Consider the following 19,227-nt stretch of genomic DNA (forward strand, 5'->3'; position numbering starts at 1 on the left):
CCCTTGTTTTTTGTTTACAACAATGAAATAGGAAGCAAAAGTTTAAACTGTTATTTGTGGTCCAAACTCATTCCAAAACTCGTTTCGAACATTTCAATTCTGAATAAGCATTCCTGTGAAGCTCTATATGTTTCACCACCATATTTCTTATTCCTTCTTAACAGATGGATCTTAAAAAATGTCTAAAGGCTGTTCTGAAAAATAAATATCAAAACGTTGATGATATCCTCCTTCCCATCAATGTGTGCCATCAGAGTGTCGTCACCTTGTCTCCATATTATGAAGAATATTATAACCGGCATGTCGATTTCTCTCATCTTGATAATGTGAAAGAGAATGCTCCTTTTCCATTTGAAGATCTTCTTAAGTGTGACTGTAAACATGACCAAAGTCGGAAAACTATCCTCACTTTTGGAGCGTGTGGCATCGGGAAAACCACAGCTGTCCAACGATGTGCTCTGGACTGGGCAGAAGGCAAAGCGCATCAACACATCGATTTATTGTTCCCTCTTGCGTGTTGGGAGCTAACTCAGCTGCGTGATGACGGGCGTAGCCTCAGCCTGATTCAACTGCTTCAGCTGTTTTACCCGGATTTGAAGGGACTTACTGCCTGTAGCCTGTCCAATAAGACAGTGTGGTTTGTCTTTGACGGGCTTGAAGATTTTGAGATTGTTTTAAAGTTTCCAATAGTGTATGATGTGACCCAAGTTACCCCCGTGGAAACTCTTTTGCAAAATCTAATAAAGGGGAATCTCATTCCTGATGCGCACATTTGGATTACTACCGGATACGCTGCCGTGGGTTATATCCATGATAGCTTCCTTCTGAAAGAAACAGAAATGCGAGGATTTAATGATGAGCAGAAACAACTCCACATCAGGAACTTAGTTGGTGATGACAATCTTGCAAACAGAGTTATTGACCATATCAAAGTATCCAGGAGTCTTTACCACTTGTGCAGAATTCCATACATGTGCACAGTAATGGCTACTGTTCTCAAAAGACACGTCAAAACAGATGAATTTAAAATCCGGCCGATGACTCTGACACAGATTTACAGCAGTCTGACTGAAGAATTACAAAGTAATTTTTTTCCAAAACTCAAAGCTGTTGCCAGCCTTTCAGTCGGGGAACTGTCCTATTATTCATGTTGGATTAAAGAAGATACTCTTGAGTATATTCAACTCCCTGTTGCTGAAGCATCTGCATTTGCCCGGGAGCACCCTCTGGTGCTCAGAGAGGAGAATGGCGTGCGTGGTGTCCCTCTGTTTCGCTTGGCTCATGCAAGTGTCTGGGAGTACTTCAATGCTGTACTTCTATTGGAGGAAGAGACCCAAGATAATCCCTATGAACAATATTCAGCCGCTTTTATGAAAGTTGTTGATGATGCTGTTCGGGACTACGCACATGGACAGTATGACATCTGCCTTCGCTTCTTCTTCGGCCTCCTCAAGGAGCGGGGCACACTCCAACCTTCAGATCCTTTCTTTGACAACATCAAGAAAAAGATATTGGAGCTGGAAGACGAACTGTACGACACTAAGGTGATGTTGTTCCACTGCCTGAGGGAGTTTGACAGCCAGGCCTTTCTGGGATATTTTGATGATTTTTGGAATACGGGGCGTCTGCCTCTTCCAGACCTCGCTCTAGAGGCCTGGGTGGATGTCATGCAGCTCATCATGAATGTTGAAGATATGTGTACAAACTTTGCGATGGAGCTGTCCTCAAGGTGTGATGAAAGAGTCCTCCGAAGTCTCCCTGCGCTGCTGAAAGCTAGAAAGGCGATGTAAGTGTTATGCACTGTTTTGTCTTCAGCAACATATAAATGTTAACAAACCCTAAACTAGATATGATTTATCTTTTCAAATTAGCAGTGTGACATAAAAACAAAGCTGAGTGTCTGAGTGCAAACATTTGGGGTTGTTTATCAGGTGGTCTGCTGGAGTTTAGGTCTGACATAGTTGATTTTCCAAATTCTAGAAACACAGTTATTGCCTTAATTTTACAATGTAACTAACAGGTGTAGAAAATAGTAACTCTATGCAAATACAGCTAATTTTCCTAATGTATTTGTTAATCATATTCTTCACCAGGAGTTTATAAACATGTTTCACATCTGGCTATTTCTTTAACACTAATCAATGAATGTATCTTCACAACATCACAAAAGCAGTTGCCTCACAAGAATTAATGATAGGATCAAACAGAACAATGAGACGGTTAACCTACAGTGAAACAAATACTGTAAATTCTGCATGTGAATTGGAGATTGGTTGTGCCGGGACTGTCATGCTCTTTCTGTCCTTCTTTTTAGGCTGCAATTCTCAAACCTGTCGGACACCTGTTGTCCCGCTCTGGCCTCGGTCCTGTCCACCAAAGAGTCCTATTTGACCGAGCTGGACCTGGGCTTCAACAGCATCACTGACACAGGGGTGCAGAGTCTGGTCCAGGGGCTGAAGGAGCAGGACTGCAGGCTGAAATCCCTCAGTCTCCAGGGCTGTGAGCTGACGTCCTCTGCCTGCGAACACCTGGCGACAGCTTTAAAACACTCTCCAGAGCTGAAGGAACTGGATCTCAGCTGTAATGATATCGGCGATGTGGGGCTGCAGCATCTGGCGAGTGGTTTGGAGTCTCCCAACTGCCAACTAGAAACACTCAGGTACGTGTACGTTTTTAATGTCAGTAATTGAAACCCTAACCCTATTTTATATATTTACAGAATGTCCCAATGCAACATTAAAAAGGAGGGCGGCTTCCATTTGGCCTCTGCTCTGGAGAAAAACCCCAACTACCTGAAATGGCTGGATTTGAGCATCAACAAGATTGGAAATAAAGCAGCCAATGAGCTCTTCACCAAGTTAAACGTCTCAAAGCTGAGAAAACTTGAGTGAGCACTGCTTATAAATCCCAAATCAAGGTGTCATTTTACATTTTTGCTGAAATGGCTTTTATTTTTGACAGGATGTACTACTGCGGCCTCACAAAAAGATCGTGTGCCAAAATTACAGATCTGTTGAAAGTTGAAGAAAACAATCTGGTTGATCTGAACCTAAGCAGTAACAGGCTGAAAGATTCTGGAGTTTATTTGATCAGCGCAGGCCTGTTTGCCTGGTCTACAGTGAAAAGGCTCAAGTAAGGACGTTTACTTAGATAATTTGACGTAATAAACATGATAAACTTGTTGACCTTTTGAATTTGTTGACCATTAGTCTTTCGAGATGTGGAATAACCCAGTTGGGTTGTTTCTACCTGTCCAAAGTGCTGTGCTGCACCTCAGCGGTGTATCAGGAAGGTAAGCCTCAAGAAGTCACCTGGCAGGCGGTGGAACTGACTGAGCTGGATCTGAGCATGAACAAGCTCACAGACACTGGTGCCATTCACATTTCCACTGGGCTCAGGAATTCTTACAGCCGCCTCCGAAAACTCAAGTAAGGCCACAGTTCAACGTGTCTTTTTGTCTGTCTTGACTTGGACCTGGGAGCTGGTTGTGTAACTTGTCCCCATTACATAGACAATATGGTTTGGTATGGTTTATGCAGGGGTGTCAAACTCATTTTGGGTCGCGAGCCGAAATTCAGCTCCCACATCGGGTCGCTGCATATAATAGAGAACATTTTTCAAATAAAACCACAGCCACCCTGGGGCAGACTGTCAATTTACCACGTGGCTATATAATGTGTTGTTCATATCCTGAGCTCTTATTATGTCAGTGCCCTCTGCTGGACACATGTGGAACTCTTTCTTTTTATATATATATATATATATATATATATATATATATATATATATATATATATATATATATATTATATATTATATATATATATATTATATATATAATGCCTCCCAGTGGCTAGAATGAGCATTCTGGTTATTCTTTAAAAATTCATAACTCTGCACAGGAATGGGCTAGAGGCTTACTTTTTTCTACGTACTCTGGAATGTATGCTCTACAGGGCAGGGGCCGGATTAAATCATCTTGCAGGCCGGATCAGGATGTTTGACACCCCTGGTTTAACGAATACCGGGAACTCTTTACATTACTGCAAGGAGAGGCTGTTCTCTAACTTTTTGGGGCAGAGGAGGCCTTACTAAAGCACCATTGAAGCAGAGTTCATTGTTATTGTTGATTTTTTACATTCATGTTATTGTTTTCGTCAACCCTGGACAGATATTTCAGGATTTTTGACATAGGGCCTCATTTCCTAGTTATCCATTTTTTTGTAATTCATGCAGTTCTTATATTTGAAGAGTTTCGTGGCGCTAGGCTAGCGCATTTCTACGATATCAGCTAGCCTGCATTAAAAACAGTCTGACACACTCCACAGAGCACCTGAGGCAAATCACTTATAACGGCAGATAATATAACAATATAAATGACTGTGTCGATAGAATAATTTAAACCATTTTGCATTTAAAAGAACTTATATTTGAGCAGCATCAGCTTTATGGTTGTAAGCGACGCAGCGGCGGAGTGATCTGCTAGAAAATAGTCCCTCAAAATGTGATCATTCATGTGATGTATCGACACAGACATTTATATGGTTAGTCTGGCGTTATTAGTGATTTGCCTCAGGTACACTGTGGAGCGGGTCAGACTGTTTTTAATGCAGGCTAGCTGATACCGTGGAAATGTGCTAGCCTTGCACTAGCCTAGCGCCACGAAACTCCTCAAATATAAGAACTGCATGAATTACAAAAAAAACATCTCCGGAAATCAGCAACACTCTGGATAACTAGGAAATGAGGCCCTATGTAAAAAATCCTGAAATATCCCTTGAAGTTATATTAATGCTCAGTAAACAACTAATTGTCAAATGATAACATAGCTGTTATTGTTGCTCTTTCAGCCTAAGTGAATGCGGCCTCACCTTTGTCTGCTGCTCTAAATTGGCGACTCGGCTCTCGTCCAGTGAATGCCTTGTCACTGAGTTGAACCTCTCCAGTAACTTCATACAGGACAGGGGGTTCAGGAAACTCTGCGGCGCGCTCAAGAGCCCTGAATGTGCCCTCCAGAAGTTCTTGTAAGTTGCGCATTTGTCATTTGGTAATGTCAACGTCATGACCGAATACTTTTGGCAGTATTGTGTCCTTTTCACCTGTTCTTCTTTCTGTGTAGTCTCAGAAACTGTGGCCTGAGCTCCAAATCTGTGCCCTTCCTCAACGCTGCCCTCAAAACCAACCAGCACTTAAAAGAGTTGTTTCTAATGGGCAATAAACTGAGTGACAGCTCCATTGAAGTCTTACTGGGGATGACCGAGAATGATGCGTACAAGTTACAAACCGTAGAGTAAGTAAAAAAAATCCTCCGCATTATTTTATACCGTTTGATAACCTTATTGGTTGTCTTGTTTTTAAGCGTCTCAAACTGAACAAGCAATGAGTGAGTTCTCCTGTTCCTTCACTGAAACTGGTTTGGACCTGATTTGAATGTTCTTTTAAAGCTTTTTTAATAGCTAATTTTATTCAACTTAAAAAAGTGTGTTTTATTGTTCTAAGTATTAACACACTACTTTTATTTGTTGGAAGTTTGAAAAGAATGTAACCGACAGGACGTGTGCTGTTTTTTTTTTGTATCCGAGGTTTGGAATTTAAATAGTTAAAATTGGAAAGGATTTGTCGATGTGATACTGTATTGTTCTGTACAGTTTGGTATTTCCATTGACATCTGTTGTATTAAAAAAAAAGTCTTTGCTTTTGGGAATGTTACTTACACCACCGATCCACTGGTTTTTCAAGCCCTGTGTAATAAAGGTAATTCCAATTTGAGCTCACGCTAAGCGTTTGTAATTCATCATCAAATTGTGGATCTTTCTTCAGTGTAGTATTTTACAAATTGAAAAAACATCAGTTTGCTCAGGCGTTTATTTGATGTAAGTTCACATCTATGCATCCATTTCTGTAAATACAAATCTGCTTTCAAGTTTTTGTGATGGGGATGAATGGATGAATGTAGAGGCGCAGACAGTGCAGCAGATCAACACAGCATCATGTGATCCATGTGCTGTGTTTGTATGAACAGTGGCATAAGGTGTTTCACATTTTATTTTATTTTAGGAGAGGTAAAACAGGTCACATTAAAAATTCTTAATAATATTGTGCAATATGGAGCTACAATTTAATGATTGAGTACTGGGATGTATTCCCTAGATTTTTGGAAAGTGACTATTCTAAATACTCTCAAATGGAAGTGTAACTTTACCAAAATACAGTTACTCAAAATTAGTATTCTAAATACATGTATTTAATTACTCCCCAACATTGTATGTACTCTCAAGATGTAATGTATGTGCGAATTCATGCTTCTCTTAACTCAATCTGCATCGTGTGCATGTGGATTCATGGGTCGGCCTTAATGAGAAAATAAGTTCTCTTTGTGTCATAGTTCTCATGCTTCAGATACAATTTAAATATAACGACTGCATAGAGTATAATGTACATGCAAATGACAGATTACGCATCTATGCCTCATGCTTGGCTTAATTTGCTTGTTTTATGTTTCATGATGTTTGTTAACTATTTTTGGTTGTAGGTATTTTAAAATAATAATAATAATACCGCCCTCTGGTGGTGAATCCGCGTAAGTTAACGCCTTTGACTGCTGCGCGGTGCTGCGTCTGTCAGTGCCCACTTCAGCATCACTGTTTCGCAGCTGAGAACTCGCCTTGGGAGCTGAAGGTAGGACAGGAGTCACACATGAGGGAAACCGTCATCGTAAACTATGCATTTCGTGCCTTCACTGTATCTTCAGATAAACGCATGATGCGCGCGCCTTCTGCACTCGATGTTATGTAATTGCAAGAGCCGTCATGTGCGTAGCTTTATATGTAGCAATCTGCCGTGTAGCTTTCATATCAGTGTGATGTGATGAAGGCGGTCGGTGCCAGTGAAGTGAAGCTGGGTGTGGATGCCAGTGCGTATTGGTAGGCCGGATGGCGCAGTTTGAGCGCACCCATAACATTTTGTGCGTGCATCTTCTCTGCCCTGATGATGTCGCAGTATGTTGAAATTAGGAAGGAGGCTTAAAGTTGTGCACAGTGGAGATCATCGGAACGCATTGTTGTTGCTTGCATATTGCACTATCTTTCGCCCCTGACCGGTAAACAATTCATCGATGCATTCATTGATTGCGTTCAGAATCAGCCGCTTTCAAAATAAAGATTTCCAATTAAGCCTGGACTTCAATCCAATCCGAGGTGCGAGCTCGTGGCCTATTGCAGAGTCACGGAAAAGTTAGTGTGACGCCATCACTGAAGTAGTAATCTGGATGCCAACCATGTCGCCCGTCAGTGTCTCGAGTTGCATCTGTCTCAGACACATTTTATTTTATTATAGCCTATATGTTTGTAATTTATTTCTATTTTAGAATACAGTTGTGACTTAGGCCAGAGGTTCTCAAACTTTTCACCTCATAAAACATTTGACCTTCCAAAGCCTTGATCAAGATCAAATCAGGACAAAATGTCAATAAATAACCTCTACTTACACTGCAAAATAATATAAATAATATAAATATCAAGCATTGGCTTAAATGACTTGAATTGACTTGTTTTGAGCGGATTTCACTTATTTAGAAAATTTTTCTGTTTGGACCAAGTTTACTTTGCTTGTTTGAGGACATTTCAGACTAGTTCTAGGATAAATCTCACTTGAAATAAGAAAGTAAAATTGCCAATGAGATGATAAGGCCAATTTTCTTACCCCATTGGCAAAGAAAATTACCTGAAATAAGGACGAAATGTTTTGAAACTAGTCAGAAACATCTCAGAGCAAGTGAAATAATAATCTAGGACAAATGCCCAACAACCTCTTAATTAGTCAAAACAACTCAAAGTTGGATTATTATGGTCAAATTTAGATGTTCATACTAATCTAGTTAATTACTTTTTGCAGTGTAATATTTTATTTTACTATCTTTTTAAGTTTAAAATTGAGGATGGATGGACCAAATAGCCTTCAGTCAGGTTTAAAGGTATATATATTTGAACAGTGTTATATAATTTGATAAGAGGATATGTTGTGAGTTATCCTTTCAAACAGATGTTGGCTTTTTTGTGCTTTCCCTTCACGATGTTCATAGAAATGATAGTAGCGTTCAGTATTGTGCTGTGGTTGTTGAAGTAGATGCAGTTCCATGTCTAACCCCTCTTTCTTCAATTTAAGTGGCACCAAAGTGAGCGAGAATGGGGAAGGAGAAGCTGCACATCAACATAGTGGTGATTGGACATGTGGACTCGGGGAAGTCCACCACCACGGGACACCTCATCTACAAGTGCGGCGGCATCGACAAGAGGACCATCGAGAAGTTTGAGAAGGAAGCTGCAGAGGTATGACTCATTCCCCCTGGTCCAGTGAGGCTAAGTTGATCAGAAAAATAAATGATACGGGCATAAATGTAGTTGGGTAGTGCTCCAGATGGCATTCCGGCTGAGATGAGAGCAGGTGCTTTTGCAAATATGCTCAGCTGATATTCTTCTGAGAAATATTTAAGAGGAAAATACTCTTGGTCTTTTATACAGTCTTAATGATTGTGTCCATGTTCACACATTATTAATAAAATCATTACCTTTATTAATACAGCATTGGACATTTTGCTTGCCCACATTTCATGTCACCTTTACTTATCCAGGAAAGCCCCGCCCCCAGATGGGAACCCTATTGTACATGTTTGTTGGGGGAGACCAGAACACCGAGGAGCTCCTTGGACTACACCTACAGACTATACGCCTTAACCGAGCACATTTTCTCCAGTTCAGCTTTACCCAAATCTAAAAGCGTCTGAACTGGAGCTCACAGGCTAAAAGCCAGTGTAGCGGCTCATTTCTAAGCTAAGACCCACAAAACTGATCTTAACTTTTTGTTGATTTTTTGTTGATTTTTTTTATTGTTGCTTTAACGTCACATTGCTTTTTCAGCATGTTTTTGTCATTTTTACTGTTGCTTTTTTGTAATGTTTTTGTCACATTTTCTTCACTTTTTTGACACATTTTTGTCACTTTTTTGTAGTGTTTTCGATAACTTTTAGTCATTTCTTTGTAACTTTTTTGGACTGTTTTCGTCACTTTTTGTCACATTTTTGTTGCTTTTTTGTTGAGTTTTCGTCACATTTTTGTTGCTTTTTTGTTGAGCTTTCGTCATTTTTTTGGTCAAGTTTTTGCCATTTCTTTGTTGGTTTTTTGTTATGTTTTTGTCACATTTTTGTTGCTTTTTTGTTGAGCTTTCGTCATTTTTTTGGTCAAGTTTTTGTCATTTCTTTGTTGGTTTTTTGTTTTGTTTTTGTCACATTTTTGTTGCTTTTTTTGTTGAGCTTTCGTCATTTTTTTGGTCAAGTTTTTGTCATTTCTTTGTTGGTTTGTTGTTATGTTTTCGTCACTTTTTTGTTGCTTTTTGGTTGAGCTTTCGTCATTTTTTTGGTCAAGTTTTTGTCATTTCTTTGTTGGTTTGTTGTTATGTTTTTGTCACATTTTTGTTGCTTTTTTGTTGAGCTTTCGTCATTTTTTTGGTCAAGTTTTTGTCATTTCTTTGTTGGTTTGTTGTTATTTTTTTTCACATTTTTGTTGCTTTTTTGTTGAGCTTTCGTCATTTTTTTTGTCAAGTTTTTGTCATTTTTTGGTCACGTTTTTGCCATTTTTTTGTTGCTTTTTTCATCACTTTTTAGTCGCTCATCTGTGGCATTTTGTTGCTTTTTCATTACTCTTTTGACATATTTTTTGACGCTTGCCCATTGTGTTTTTGTCGAACTTTTGCCACTCTTTTTGGGTTACTTTTTTGTTGTGTTTTCATCCTCCTTTTTGTTGCTATATTGACACTTTTTTAGATTTTGGTGAAGCCAAACTTGAGAAAATGTGCTCAGTTCAGGTGTTAAGAGGTTAAATAATCTTTTAAGCACAGTAGAATTATAGATTTTTTTCTGAAATCTTTTGTTTAGTGATTTTCAGACGGTTGAAGCGCTCATTACACACTACTACGGTACTAGAGCAATTGTCTTTTTCATAACTGCGATGGCATGTTGTTACTTCTCTCCTGTAGATGGGCAAAGGTTCGTTTAAATACGCCTGGGTTTTGGACAAGCTGAAAGCCGAGCGGGAGCGCGGCATCACCATTGACATTTCCCTGTGGAAGTTTGAGACCAGCAAATATTACGTGACTATCATCGATGCCCCGGGACACAGGGACTTCATCAAGAACATGATCACGGGAACCTCGCAGGTAAAAGCCAAATCCACTCAATGATGAATGGTCTTTTTCGTTTTAATTTTTGACACATGAGCCACCGAGTTTTGAATTAACACCAAAATTGTCAGACCTCTAAGAAGCTTGGAGTAGAAACGCTGCTCCTTCACGTTGATAGGATGTCCCATTTGAACCCCAAGGAAACCGGGGACAACCTGGAGGATGTTTTGCTAATCTTGTGTAACTTTAAAGGCCCTATACCACTTTTTTTTTTAATCACAAACAAAGAGTAAGCCACTAATTTAAAATGTTAATTGTGGTCCAAGCTCATTCCTAGCTTTCCTAACATATATTAGTAGCATCCCAATTCTTCACGGGATGAGTTTATGGGCGCATTTCACAACTTGCAGGGTCACTTTTCAGGGTCACACTCACAGAAATGCCAGCTTGAAAACGTCATGAAATTTATGCAAATGCTTTATAATTAGATTCACAGTGTTTTTTCCGCAAATGTATGAGTTTACAACATACTAAAGGAGGACAAAACAAATTGAATTCCACTACTAGAAAAAAAAATCAGGTTTGGGGGCTTTTAAATAGCGTGTCGTGACAAAGGATTGAATTCCCTCTGTGTGTGTGACATATGCTGCGACACAGAGCCTCCCTCATTAGCTGGAGGAAGTGTGCGTGGAAAGGGATGTCTGAGCGTCTCTGTCTGCTGCCTCCGTGGATGAAACAGAAGAAGCTGGATGGATAATTCTGTTAACTATATGTTCTGGTTAAAAGGCTAGTCTAACCCAGTGATTCTGGAATGGCTTCGGGACCCACAATTGCCCTGGGATGACAAGCCCTGACCCCAAAACGACTTAGACTTGTAACATATATTGTAAAATATTGTCTTTTCCTCAAAAAATGTTTTGGAATAAGCATTAATTAAAGGAATAGGCCACCGTTTTTATATACTAAGATATGTTCTTACCTCACTTTAGTCGAGTTAATATATCCCCGTCTGGTCATTGTCCGCGCGCCATAGACTGTAGAAAATAATGGACGTCTTATGCTCACTCCTCCCCGTTTACCAGAATGACCACGGCCGTGGGGCAATTCATGGCGGATTTACAGGCTCCCCCTCCCCAGCTCTGACGAAGCATTTTCCTAAAAAGGACATACGGGCGGGATTTTCACCGTAGACTCGGCCCTTGCGTGACGTGTAGCTCGCGCTGCTCCAATGCTAACAGTCCGAGCCTCGTTAAATACGAGATTTCAAAAAATCATATTACGAAAACCAGCCTGGTTTCATATATTGTTATTAACCCAGCGTTATCTCAGGAGGAAGATCTAGCCTAGTCTAGCGTTGAAACAATTGAAACCAGGCTTTAAAGTAGTTTTTAACGTGTCTAAAGTCCAATGCTTTTCAATGGGGGCCTAGCGGCGATATGGAGGTACTGCAGCAACGGCGGAGCAATGGCGGCCCCCACGTTTGTGGTCAAAAAGCAGGGCAGCCAGCGGCCATTGCCGCGCGCTCTGTCACGCAAACGGAGCACATACGCAGCCTCTCCCATATGTGACATAGCTCCGAAAAAGCTCACGATAGAAGCTACCAAGCTCTTCCACGTGTTCCCTATTTAAATAAAGTTACGTGAAGTGTTTTCATGCGAAGTATATTTACACAAAAATGTAACGTGTCGATTTTATAAGCAAATAAAAAGGGGGACTATATTGTGAGGCGTAATGATACGAGGAGCACAGCGTCCGCGTAGTAACTCCTAAAGACTTCCCCCGCTCACTTCCGTCAATAACCTTTAGGAGTTACTGCGCGGACGTTTTACTCCTCGTATCATTACGCCTCACAATATAGTCCCCCTTTTTATTTGCTTATAAAATCGACACGTTACATTTCTGTGTAAATATACTTCGCATGAAAACACTTCACGTAACTTTATTTAAATAGGGAACACGTGGAAGAGCTTGGTAGCTTCTATCGTGAGCTTTTTCGGAGCTATGTCACATATGGGAGAGGCTGCGTATGTGCTCCGTTTGCGTGACAGAGCGCGCGGACAATGACCAGACGGGGATATATTAACTCGACTAAAGTGAGGTAAGAACATATCTTAGTATATAAAAACGGTGGCCTATTCCTTTAAGTCAAAAGGACTGAAATTCTGATCAAAACAAACCCAGTAATTTACCACCCACCTTAACCAAGTGCGTTTTCTCCACTTTGGCTTTACCCAAATCTAAAAGCTTCTTGACTAGAGCTCACAGCCTCATTTGAAAGCTAATACCTACAAAACTGATCTAAACAGATTGCGTATTTGCCGTGTTGTCGTCACTTTTTTCACGTTCTTTTTCTATCTATTTTTTGGCGCTTTTTTGTTGAGTTTTTGCCACTTTTTTGTTGAGTTTTTGCCACCTTTTTACTGCACTTTCATCGCTTTTTCGTTGCCTTTTTGTGGCTTCCTTATTGCGTTTTCGTCACATTTTTGCCACTTTTCTGTTGAGTGTTTGTCACTTTTTCACTGCACTTTAAAGGAACAGGCCACCGTTTTTCCATACTGTTCTTGCCTGAGCTTAGACGAGTTGATGCGTACCTGTCTGGTCTTTGTGCGTGCCCTCAGTCACGCAAAACAACCAAAGATGTTGTTAGCATTTGGCCTCTCCCAATGTATTCCTATAGCTCCAAACGGGGGTGAAGTTGGAAGCGGCCACGCTCTTCCACGGGCACACACAAAGACCAGACAGGTACGTATCAACTCGTCTAAGCTCAGGTAAGAACATATCTCAGTATGGAAAAACCGTGGCCTGTTCCTTTAATCGCTTTTTTTTGGCTTTTAGATTTGGGTGAAGCCTGGAGAAAATTAGATGGGGGTTAAGAGGTTATCAGACTCAAATAGTGATTCTTCTATTGCTTATTGTCTGCATTGATATAGTGACATAAAGTGACAGTTCCTTCTCCTCTTTTTCAGGCTGACTGCGCCGTGCTCATTGTGGCCGCCGGCGTGGGGGAGTTCGAAGCTGGCATCTCCAAAAATGGTCAAACTCGCGAACACGCCCTCCTGGCCTACACTTTGGGAGTGAAGCAGCTCATCGTGGGCATCAATAAAATGGACTCCACCGAACCCAACTACAGCCAGAAACGCTACGAGGAGATCGTCAAGGAAGTCAGCACTTACATCAAGAAGATTGGCTACAACCCCGACACTGTGGCCTTTGTGCCCATCTCCGGCTGGAACGGGGACAACATGCTGGAGCCGAGCCCAAATGTGAGTTCAAAGTACAACAGATAAATCAGCATTCAATCATTGCTTTGTACAGCTGCAAAAATATGTACAACAGTAAATCACAGGAATGCATTTCTTTATATTGTGTCTTAAAAACTCTCCTCTAAAAAATAGGATGAAACTTTATTTGGTATAAGCTTCAAGGTTATATATTACAACCTGCTATATGCATTACATTATTTTTTTCCACAAATGTCTGCTTTTACGATATACAATATCTATGTAATTTCCTTACAAGAAAGAAACAAGTCTAGGGCTTTTAGCTTTTAACATTTTCTCCCGTTTGGCTTTACCCAAATCTAAAAGTGTCTTGAAAAAAAAAAAAAAAACAAGGAGAAAAAAGCATGAAAATGCAACACAAAAGAGGGACAAAAAAAGTGCCCATAAAGGCGATGAAAGTGCAGCAAAAAAGTGACAAAAACTCAACAAAAAAGGAGCAAAACCTCAACAAAATAGTGAAAAAAGGGACAACAACACAGCAACAACGCAAGGAAAAAGATCAGTTTAGATCAGTTTTGTAGGTCCTAGCTTAGCATTGTAACTCCAATCAAGGAGCTTTTAGATCTGGGTAAACCGAACTGGAGAAACTGTGCTTGGTTAAGGCGGGTGGTCAGAGGTTAAGAAGAAAGTTTCTCAATAGTTAGGATAATAATAAAAATGAATTGCTGATGACAGAACTTTATTATCATCAAAGTATAATTTAAATGTAATCCCTTTTGCAGTAAATGTATTTGTGTGCTAAATCATGTCAAACAATGTACATCACATCTTTGCAGTTTTGTTAGCCGCGTTGCTAACCCTGCTGCTGTCACCTGCAGATGACCTGGTTCAAGGGCTGGAAAATCAGCCGTAAAGATGGGAACGCATCGGGCACCACTCTCCTCGAGGCTCTGGACGCAATCCAGCCGCCCACACGCCCTACCGACAAGGCCCTGCGCCTGCCACTACAGGACGTCTACAAGATCGGAGGTCAAGAGACTATCACTGTATATTCTCCTTTTTATGCCCATTTCCCCATGTATTTATTATATGTAAATAAACTTATGTAAGACTTTCACTATCGTAACAGCTAATCCCATTACAAGTCCTGTAACCTCGCTGACTTAGACATTTTTTAATCAGATCATTTGTTTTAAGAATTATAATTCAGAATATGATCTGTGTGAATGTTGATTGCAGGTATCGGGACAGTCCCCGTTGGCCGTGTGGAGACGGGGCTCCTCAAACCGGGCATGGTGGTGACCTTTGCCCCCGTGAACGTTACCACGGAGGTGAAGTCTGTGGAGATGCATCACGAGGCTCTGAACGAGGCACTGCCCGGGGACAATGTTGGCTTCAACGTCAAAAATGTGTCTGTCAAAGACATTCGCCGTGGCAACGTGGCCGGGGACAGCAGGAATGACCCGCCACAAGAGGCCGCCAGCTTCACCTCGCAGGTCAGGGTAGAATTATACAGCAAGAGAACAGAATGGACGAGAATAGAAGAGCTTATTTTAAATCTATTGGTCGACATGTTATTATGATACACAAACAAATAGGAGAGATATATAGCATAAAAGAAATGTCAAATCTTTGTGCTGTTCTGCAGGTGATCATCCTGAATCACCCCGGTCAGATCAGTGCAGGTTATGCCCCCGTGCTGGACTGCCACACGGCTCACATCGCCTGTAAGTTCGCTGAGCTCAAAGAGAAAATCGACCGTCGCTCTGGTAAAAAGCTTGAAGACAATCCCAAGTCTCTGAAGTCTGGAGACGCTGCTATTGTGGACATGGTCCCCGGCAAGCCCATGTGTGTGGAGAGCTTCTCTGAGTACCCGCCACTGGGTAAGTCATTCTTAGACTGTTTTAGAACTCCACTAAAATTGGCAAGTATAAGCAAGAAAGCTGTAAAAAGTTTCATTATTATAATGTTTTGACCTTAAGCTCCAGTGTGAGAACCATCACGTGAAAATGGCAACAAACACGTGGTCATAGAAAAAAAACTAAAACTGAAAAAACAAGTGTGAAGTTTGACATATATTCCATGTGATATTTTTAATCATTTTTTGCTTGAATAAAATGTTTCTTGGCTAAATTTAGTGAAATTGCGTTCAGTTGTTGAGTTAGTCCTGAGTAGCTGCAACTCTGGACGCCGTCATTGTGGGCCAACCTGACACTGGTCAGCTCCTTCAGCTCCTCTTCCTCCTGCACAGCTCTCTCCGCTCCCTCCGCTCCACATCAGTCTTTCACCATCGCCTGGGAAGCACTTAGCAGACGAGTATAATCCATCTTATTCTCCAGTGATCGAACATTAGCCAGAAGAAGAGTAGGGATAGAAGATTTGTGTGGCTTAGCTGCGAGTCTTGCCCGGATACCTCCTCATTTGTCCCTTTTTTGTTTCCTGTAGCGCCTCTTGTGACGCCTCCACTGTACTGCAGGTGTGGAGGGCTCTTAGTATCTCTAGTGTTTCAGGAGAAGACATTTTGTAGGTTTCACATGTCTTTAGCTCATAATCTTGCTGTTGGTTTAGAAAATCTCAGTTCTTCATGGCTAGTACAGACTCTCTGCAGTAAAAATTTGACTGAAAAAACACAGCAAAGATGTACAATAGGTGGGCCTATTCATTTTGGGGTTGGCTGAACCGTCCTTGATGACGTGAATAGAGGCTTCGTCAGCAACTAATTCCCTCTTGCATCATGCTTTACTCTTTTAACATGGGTTTAACATGTCATCGGCTCAACTACAGCACCATACACTTTGTTAAACTTGCATCAAGATGGTTTCGCGAATTTTCTCAAACCCTGTCTCTGCCCAGGTCGTTTTGCTGTGCGCGACATGCGTCAGACCGTGGCGGTGGGCGTCATCAAAGGGGTCGAGAAGAAAGCTCCGACCACCGGTAAGATCACCAAATCTGCACAGAAGGCGCAGAAGGTCAAATGAATGTTGTGCTGGGCTGCTGCCCCAGACAACCACGACCGGCGACACTCCAGCGCTCTGCCCCTCTTAGCCACCATCATCAGTGTCTGGTCTATTATCACAATGCATCGCAAAAGCCGAAGAAGGAAAAAACAAAGACATCCATACCTCACCGCTAGCAACAAACACAGTGTCGAGTACCGTATACGTTTCATTGGCACTCAATGCTAAGACGCTAAATGGCTTCCTTGCAGTGTTCTGTATTTAGAGTCAGTCAGTGCAGATAAATCTCGCTTCTACAGTTGTTGTTCGTAGTGCGTGCCAGTGATGATGCCGAGGTGTTTCTTTTTCGAGGCGTTTGTTGAAATAATGCTCCGTGTCGTAGCTTTAACCAGGTAAATGTGAACTAGGCCCAGGTGAACCGGCTGCATGTTCCCTCCGCACTTTAGAGAAGCTTCAGAGTAGTGAGTATCTGAGCTCTTCATGCATACAGCACTTTGCTTGACCGAAGCCCCCCCCCCGCAGTAGCAATGTTAAATGTTGGATACTGTTCCGTTCATGCACCTTAAATCGTTGTTCTTGTGTAAACATGTTGAAAGTAAAGATGTTGAAACATGATTCATTTGTTCTGGTGGATTTAATGAATTGAATTAATTGCCTATTTGTGAGTGTTTTCCAGCTAGGGGTAAACTAAGTAATGTAGCGTATTTACTTCAGTACAAATTTGACGTGCTTTACTTTAGAAAAATGTACAATGTTTATCCTATACCTTTGCTTCAATACTCATTAGAGCAGGTGTCAGTACATTCCACTCTAGTAAATTGTTTAAACTCAATAAAAAGGGAAAAAAATGGTTTCAAAGCAGTTGTTTTTGCAGTGACCTGCCGGAGGGGAATCTAAAAGCGGCAGAAAATGAGTTGTAATTAAGAGTTTGCAAACTGTTATAAAACGACAGCAGATTCAGTCTCTTCGGTTTGACCTGAGCTGATAACAGATCAGTTTGACTTTACCCAAATATAAAAGTTACTTGAAGAAAGTGTCAAAATAGTGACAAAAAGAAGACCAAACAGGGATGAAAATGAAACGAAAGAGGTACAAAAACGTGACCAAAAATGTGAAGCGATAGAAAAGGGATGAAAAATGCTACAAAAAAGCCACAAAAGAACAACAATAAAAGTGACCACAAAGTGATGAAAATGTGGGAAAAAATGAACAAAAAAAGAAATGGGGAAAAAATGTCCAAAACGTGGGGGAATAGATGAGTTTTGTAGATCTTAGCTTTCAAATGAGGTGTTACACTGGCCTATAGGCTGTAACCTTTTAGATTTGGGTACAGCTGAACTGGAGAAACACACCCTTGAGGCGGGGGTTATCAGCAGCTATGGGAACGTGGAGTCCTGCAATTCACTCTGTCCCTCCCTCCATCCCTCTTCATCCACTTTTACCTTGAGTTGTCCTGTTGAATGAAACCTGTGGCCGAAAAATCCTATATTCTTTTGTAAGTTAACTGGACACATAAAAATGTACTTTTTTGGTTGTAATGATGCTTTGAATGTGAGCAACCAAAATAAAACATTTCATTCATTCAAATATAATTGTCACTAAGCTGTTAATTAAATGGTCACATTTACAGGTGAATAGAATATCGTTTAAAAAGTGCATTCATTTCTGTTATTCAACTTAAACTGTGAAACTAGTATATGATAGACTCAATACATGCAAAGTGAGATATGTGGCCTTTATTTGTTATCATTTTGATTATTATGGCTCAGCTTGTAAAAACCCCAAATTATAAATCTCATAAAATTAGAATATTTTGAAAATGAACTGTAAGCCATAATCATCAAAATTATAACAAACACAGACTTGACATGTCACTTGCATGTAATGAGTCTATCATGTGAAAATTAGTTTCACATTTTAGATTGAATTACAGAAATAAATGAACTTTTGAATGATATTCGAATTTTCCGAGTTTCACTTGTATATCGTGCTTTTCTCCTTACATTAAGCACTCAAAGCGCTTTACATCAAAGAAACACTCACTCATTCACACTCTCAATCACCCACTTGTGTCACACACTGGGGGCAAGGTGGGTGAAGTGTCTTGCTCAAGAACACAACCACAGTGTGCACCTGCGGGACTCGAACCGTCGACCCTCCGGTCACAAGACGACCCACTCTACTATCTGATTCTGCACCACTGTTGCCCTGGATAGAATTACTGCTGACAAAAAGTCACCATCTCTTGAGGTAAGTATGACTCAAAACTTATATTCTACCAAAACCACTGACCTCAGTTATCACAAAATGAGCATTTGTTTCATAATTTTCTTTATTTGAAGAGAAAACTTGCATTTTTTTTTTCATTACATTACAGGCTTTGTCAATCTAAATGAGATCATTGTGTAAATATGTGCGCATAATTTAAATAAATTAACAGAAATGTATCAGATTGGTACACATATCGAAGGCCCACTTAATGCCCAGTAGCAAAAATCATCTGAATAATAAAACTGTAAAATGACTCCAAGGTTTAAAAGAAAAATTAAACCAAGTCGGTGAATGCACTTCTCCAGATGCTGCGCGAAAGGCACCGATGTTTTAAGTCCTGTGTGATCTTCGAAACTGAAGCTGGCGTCTTTTACTTGCCGATCATTCTCACCTGCAACGAACGCAGACTTCCATGCAAATCGAAAGACAGGATTATTGTGTGGTTTGCAGCTAGTACCAACTTTTCACACACACCAATCAGGCAAAACATTACGACCACTGACAGGTATGAGCAGATTACCTCTTCACAATTGCATTCGATACAGCCTATAGTTTTATTCTTGAGGTGGGGGTCATGCCAGAACTCTATATATTTTGCAGAAGTT

At 40.7% G+C, this 19,227-nt stretch overlaps 1 protein-coding gene across 1 annotated transcript; it reads left to right on the forward strand.

Annotated features, from left to right (window-relative positions):
- The first annotated feature begins 6,557 nt into the window (after positions 1 to 6,557).
- LOC306960858 (elongation factor 1-alpha 1-like) lies at positions 6,558 to 16,966 on the forward strand. The gene is made up of 8 exons (XM_079553446.1): positions 6,558 to 6,678; positions 8,164 to 8,327; positions 10,030 to 10,209; positions 13,140 to 13,436; positions 14,273 to 14,423; positions 14,634 to 14,890; positions 15,043 to 15,277; positions 16,248 to 16,966. Exons 2-8 carry the CDS (start codon positions 8,184 to 8,186, stop codon positions 16,370 to 16,372), a joined length of 1,389 nt encoding a protein of 462 aa, XP_079409572.1. The 5' UTR covers positions 6,558 to 6,678; positions 8,164 to 8,183; the 3' UTR covers positions 16,373 to 16,966.
- The last annotated feature ends 2,261 nt before the right edge of the window (positions 16,967 to 19,227 follow it).

This window comes from Gobius niger (genome assembly GCF_951799975.1).
Source record: "Gobius niger genome assembly, chromosome: 3".
Taxonomy (NCBI): Eukaryota; Metazoa; Chordata; class Actinopteri; order Gobiiformes; family Gobiidae; genus Gobius; species Gobius niger.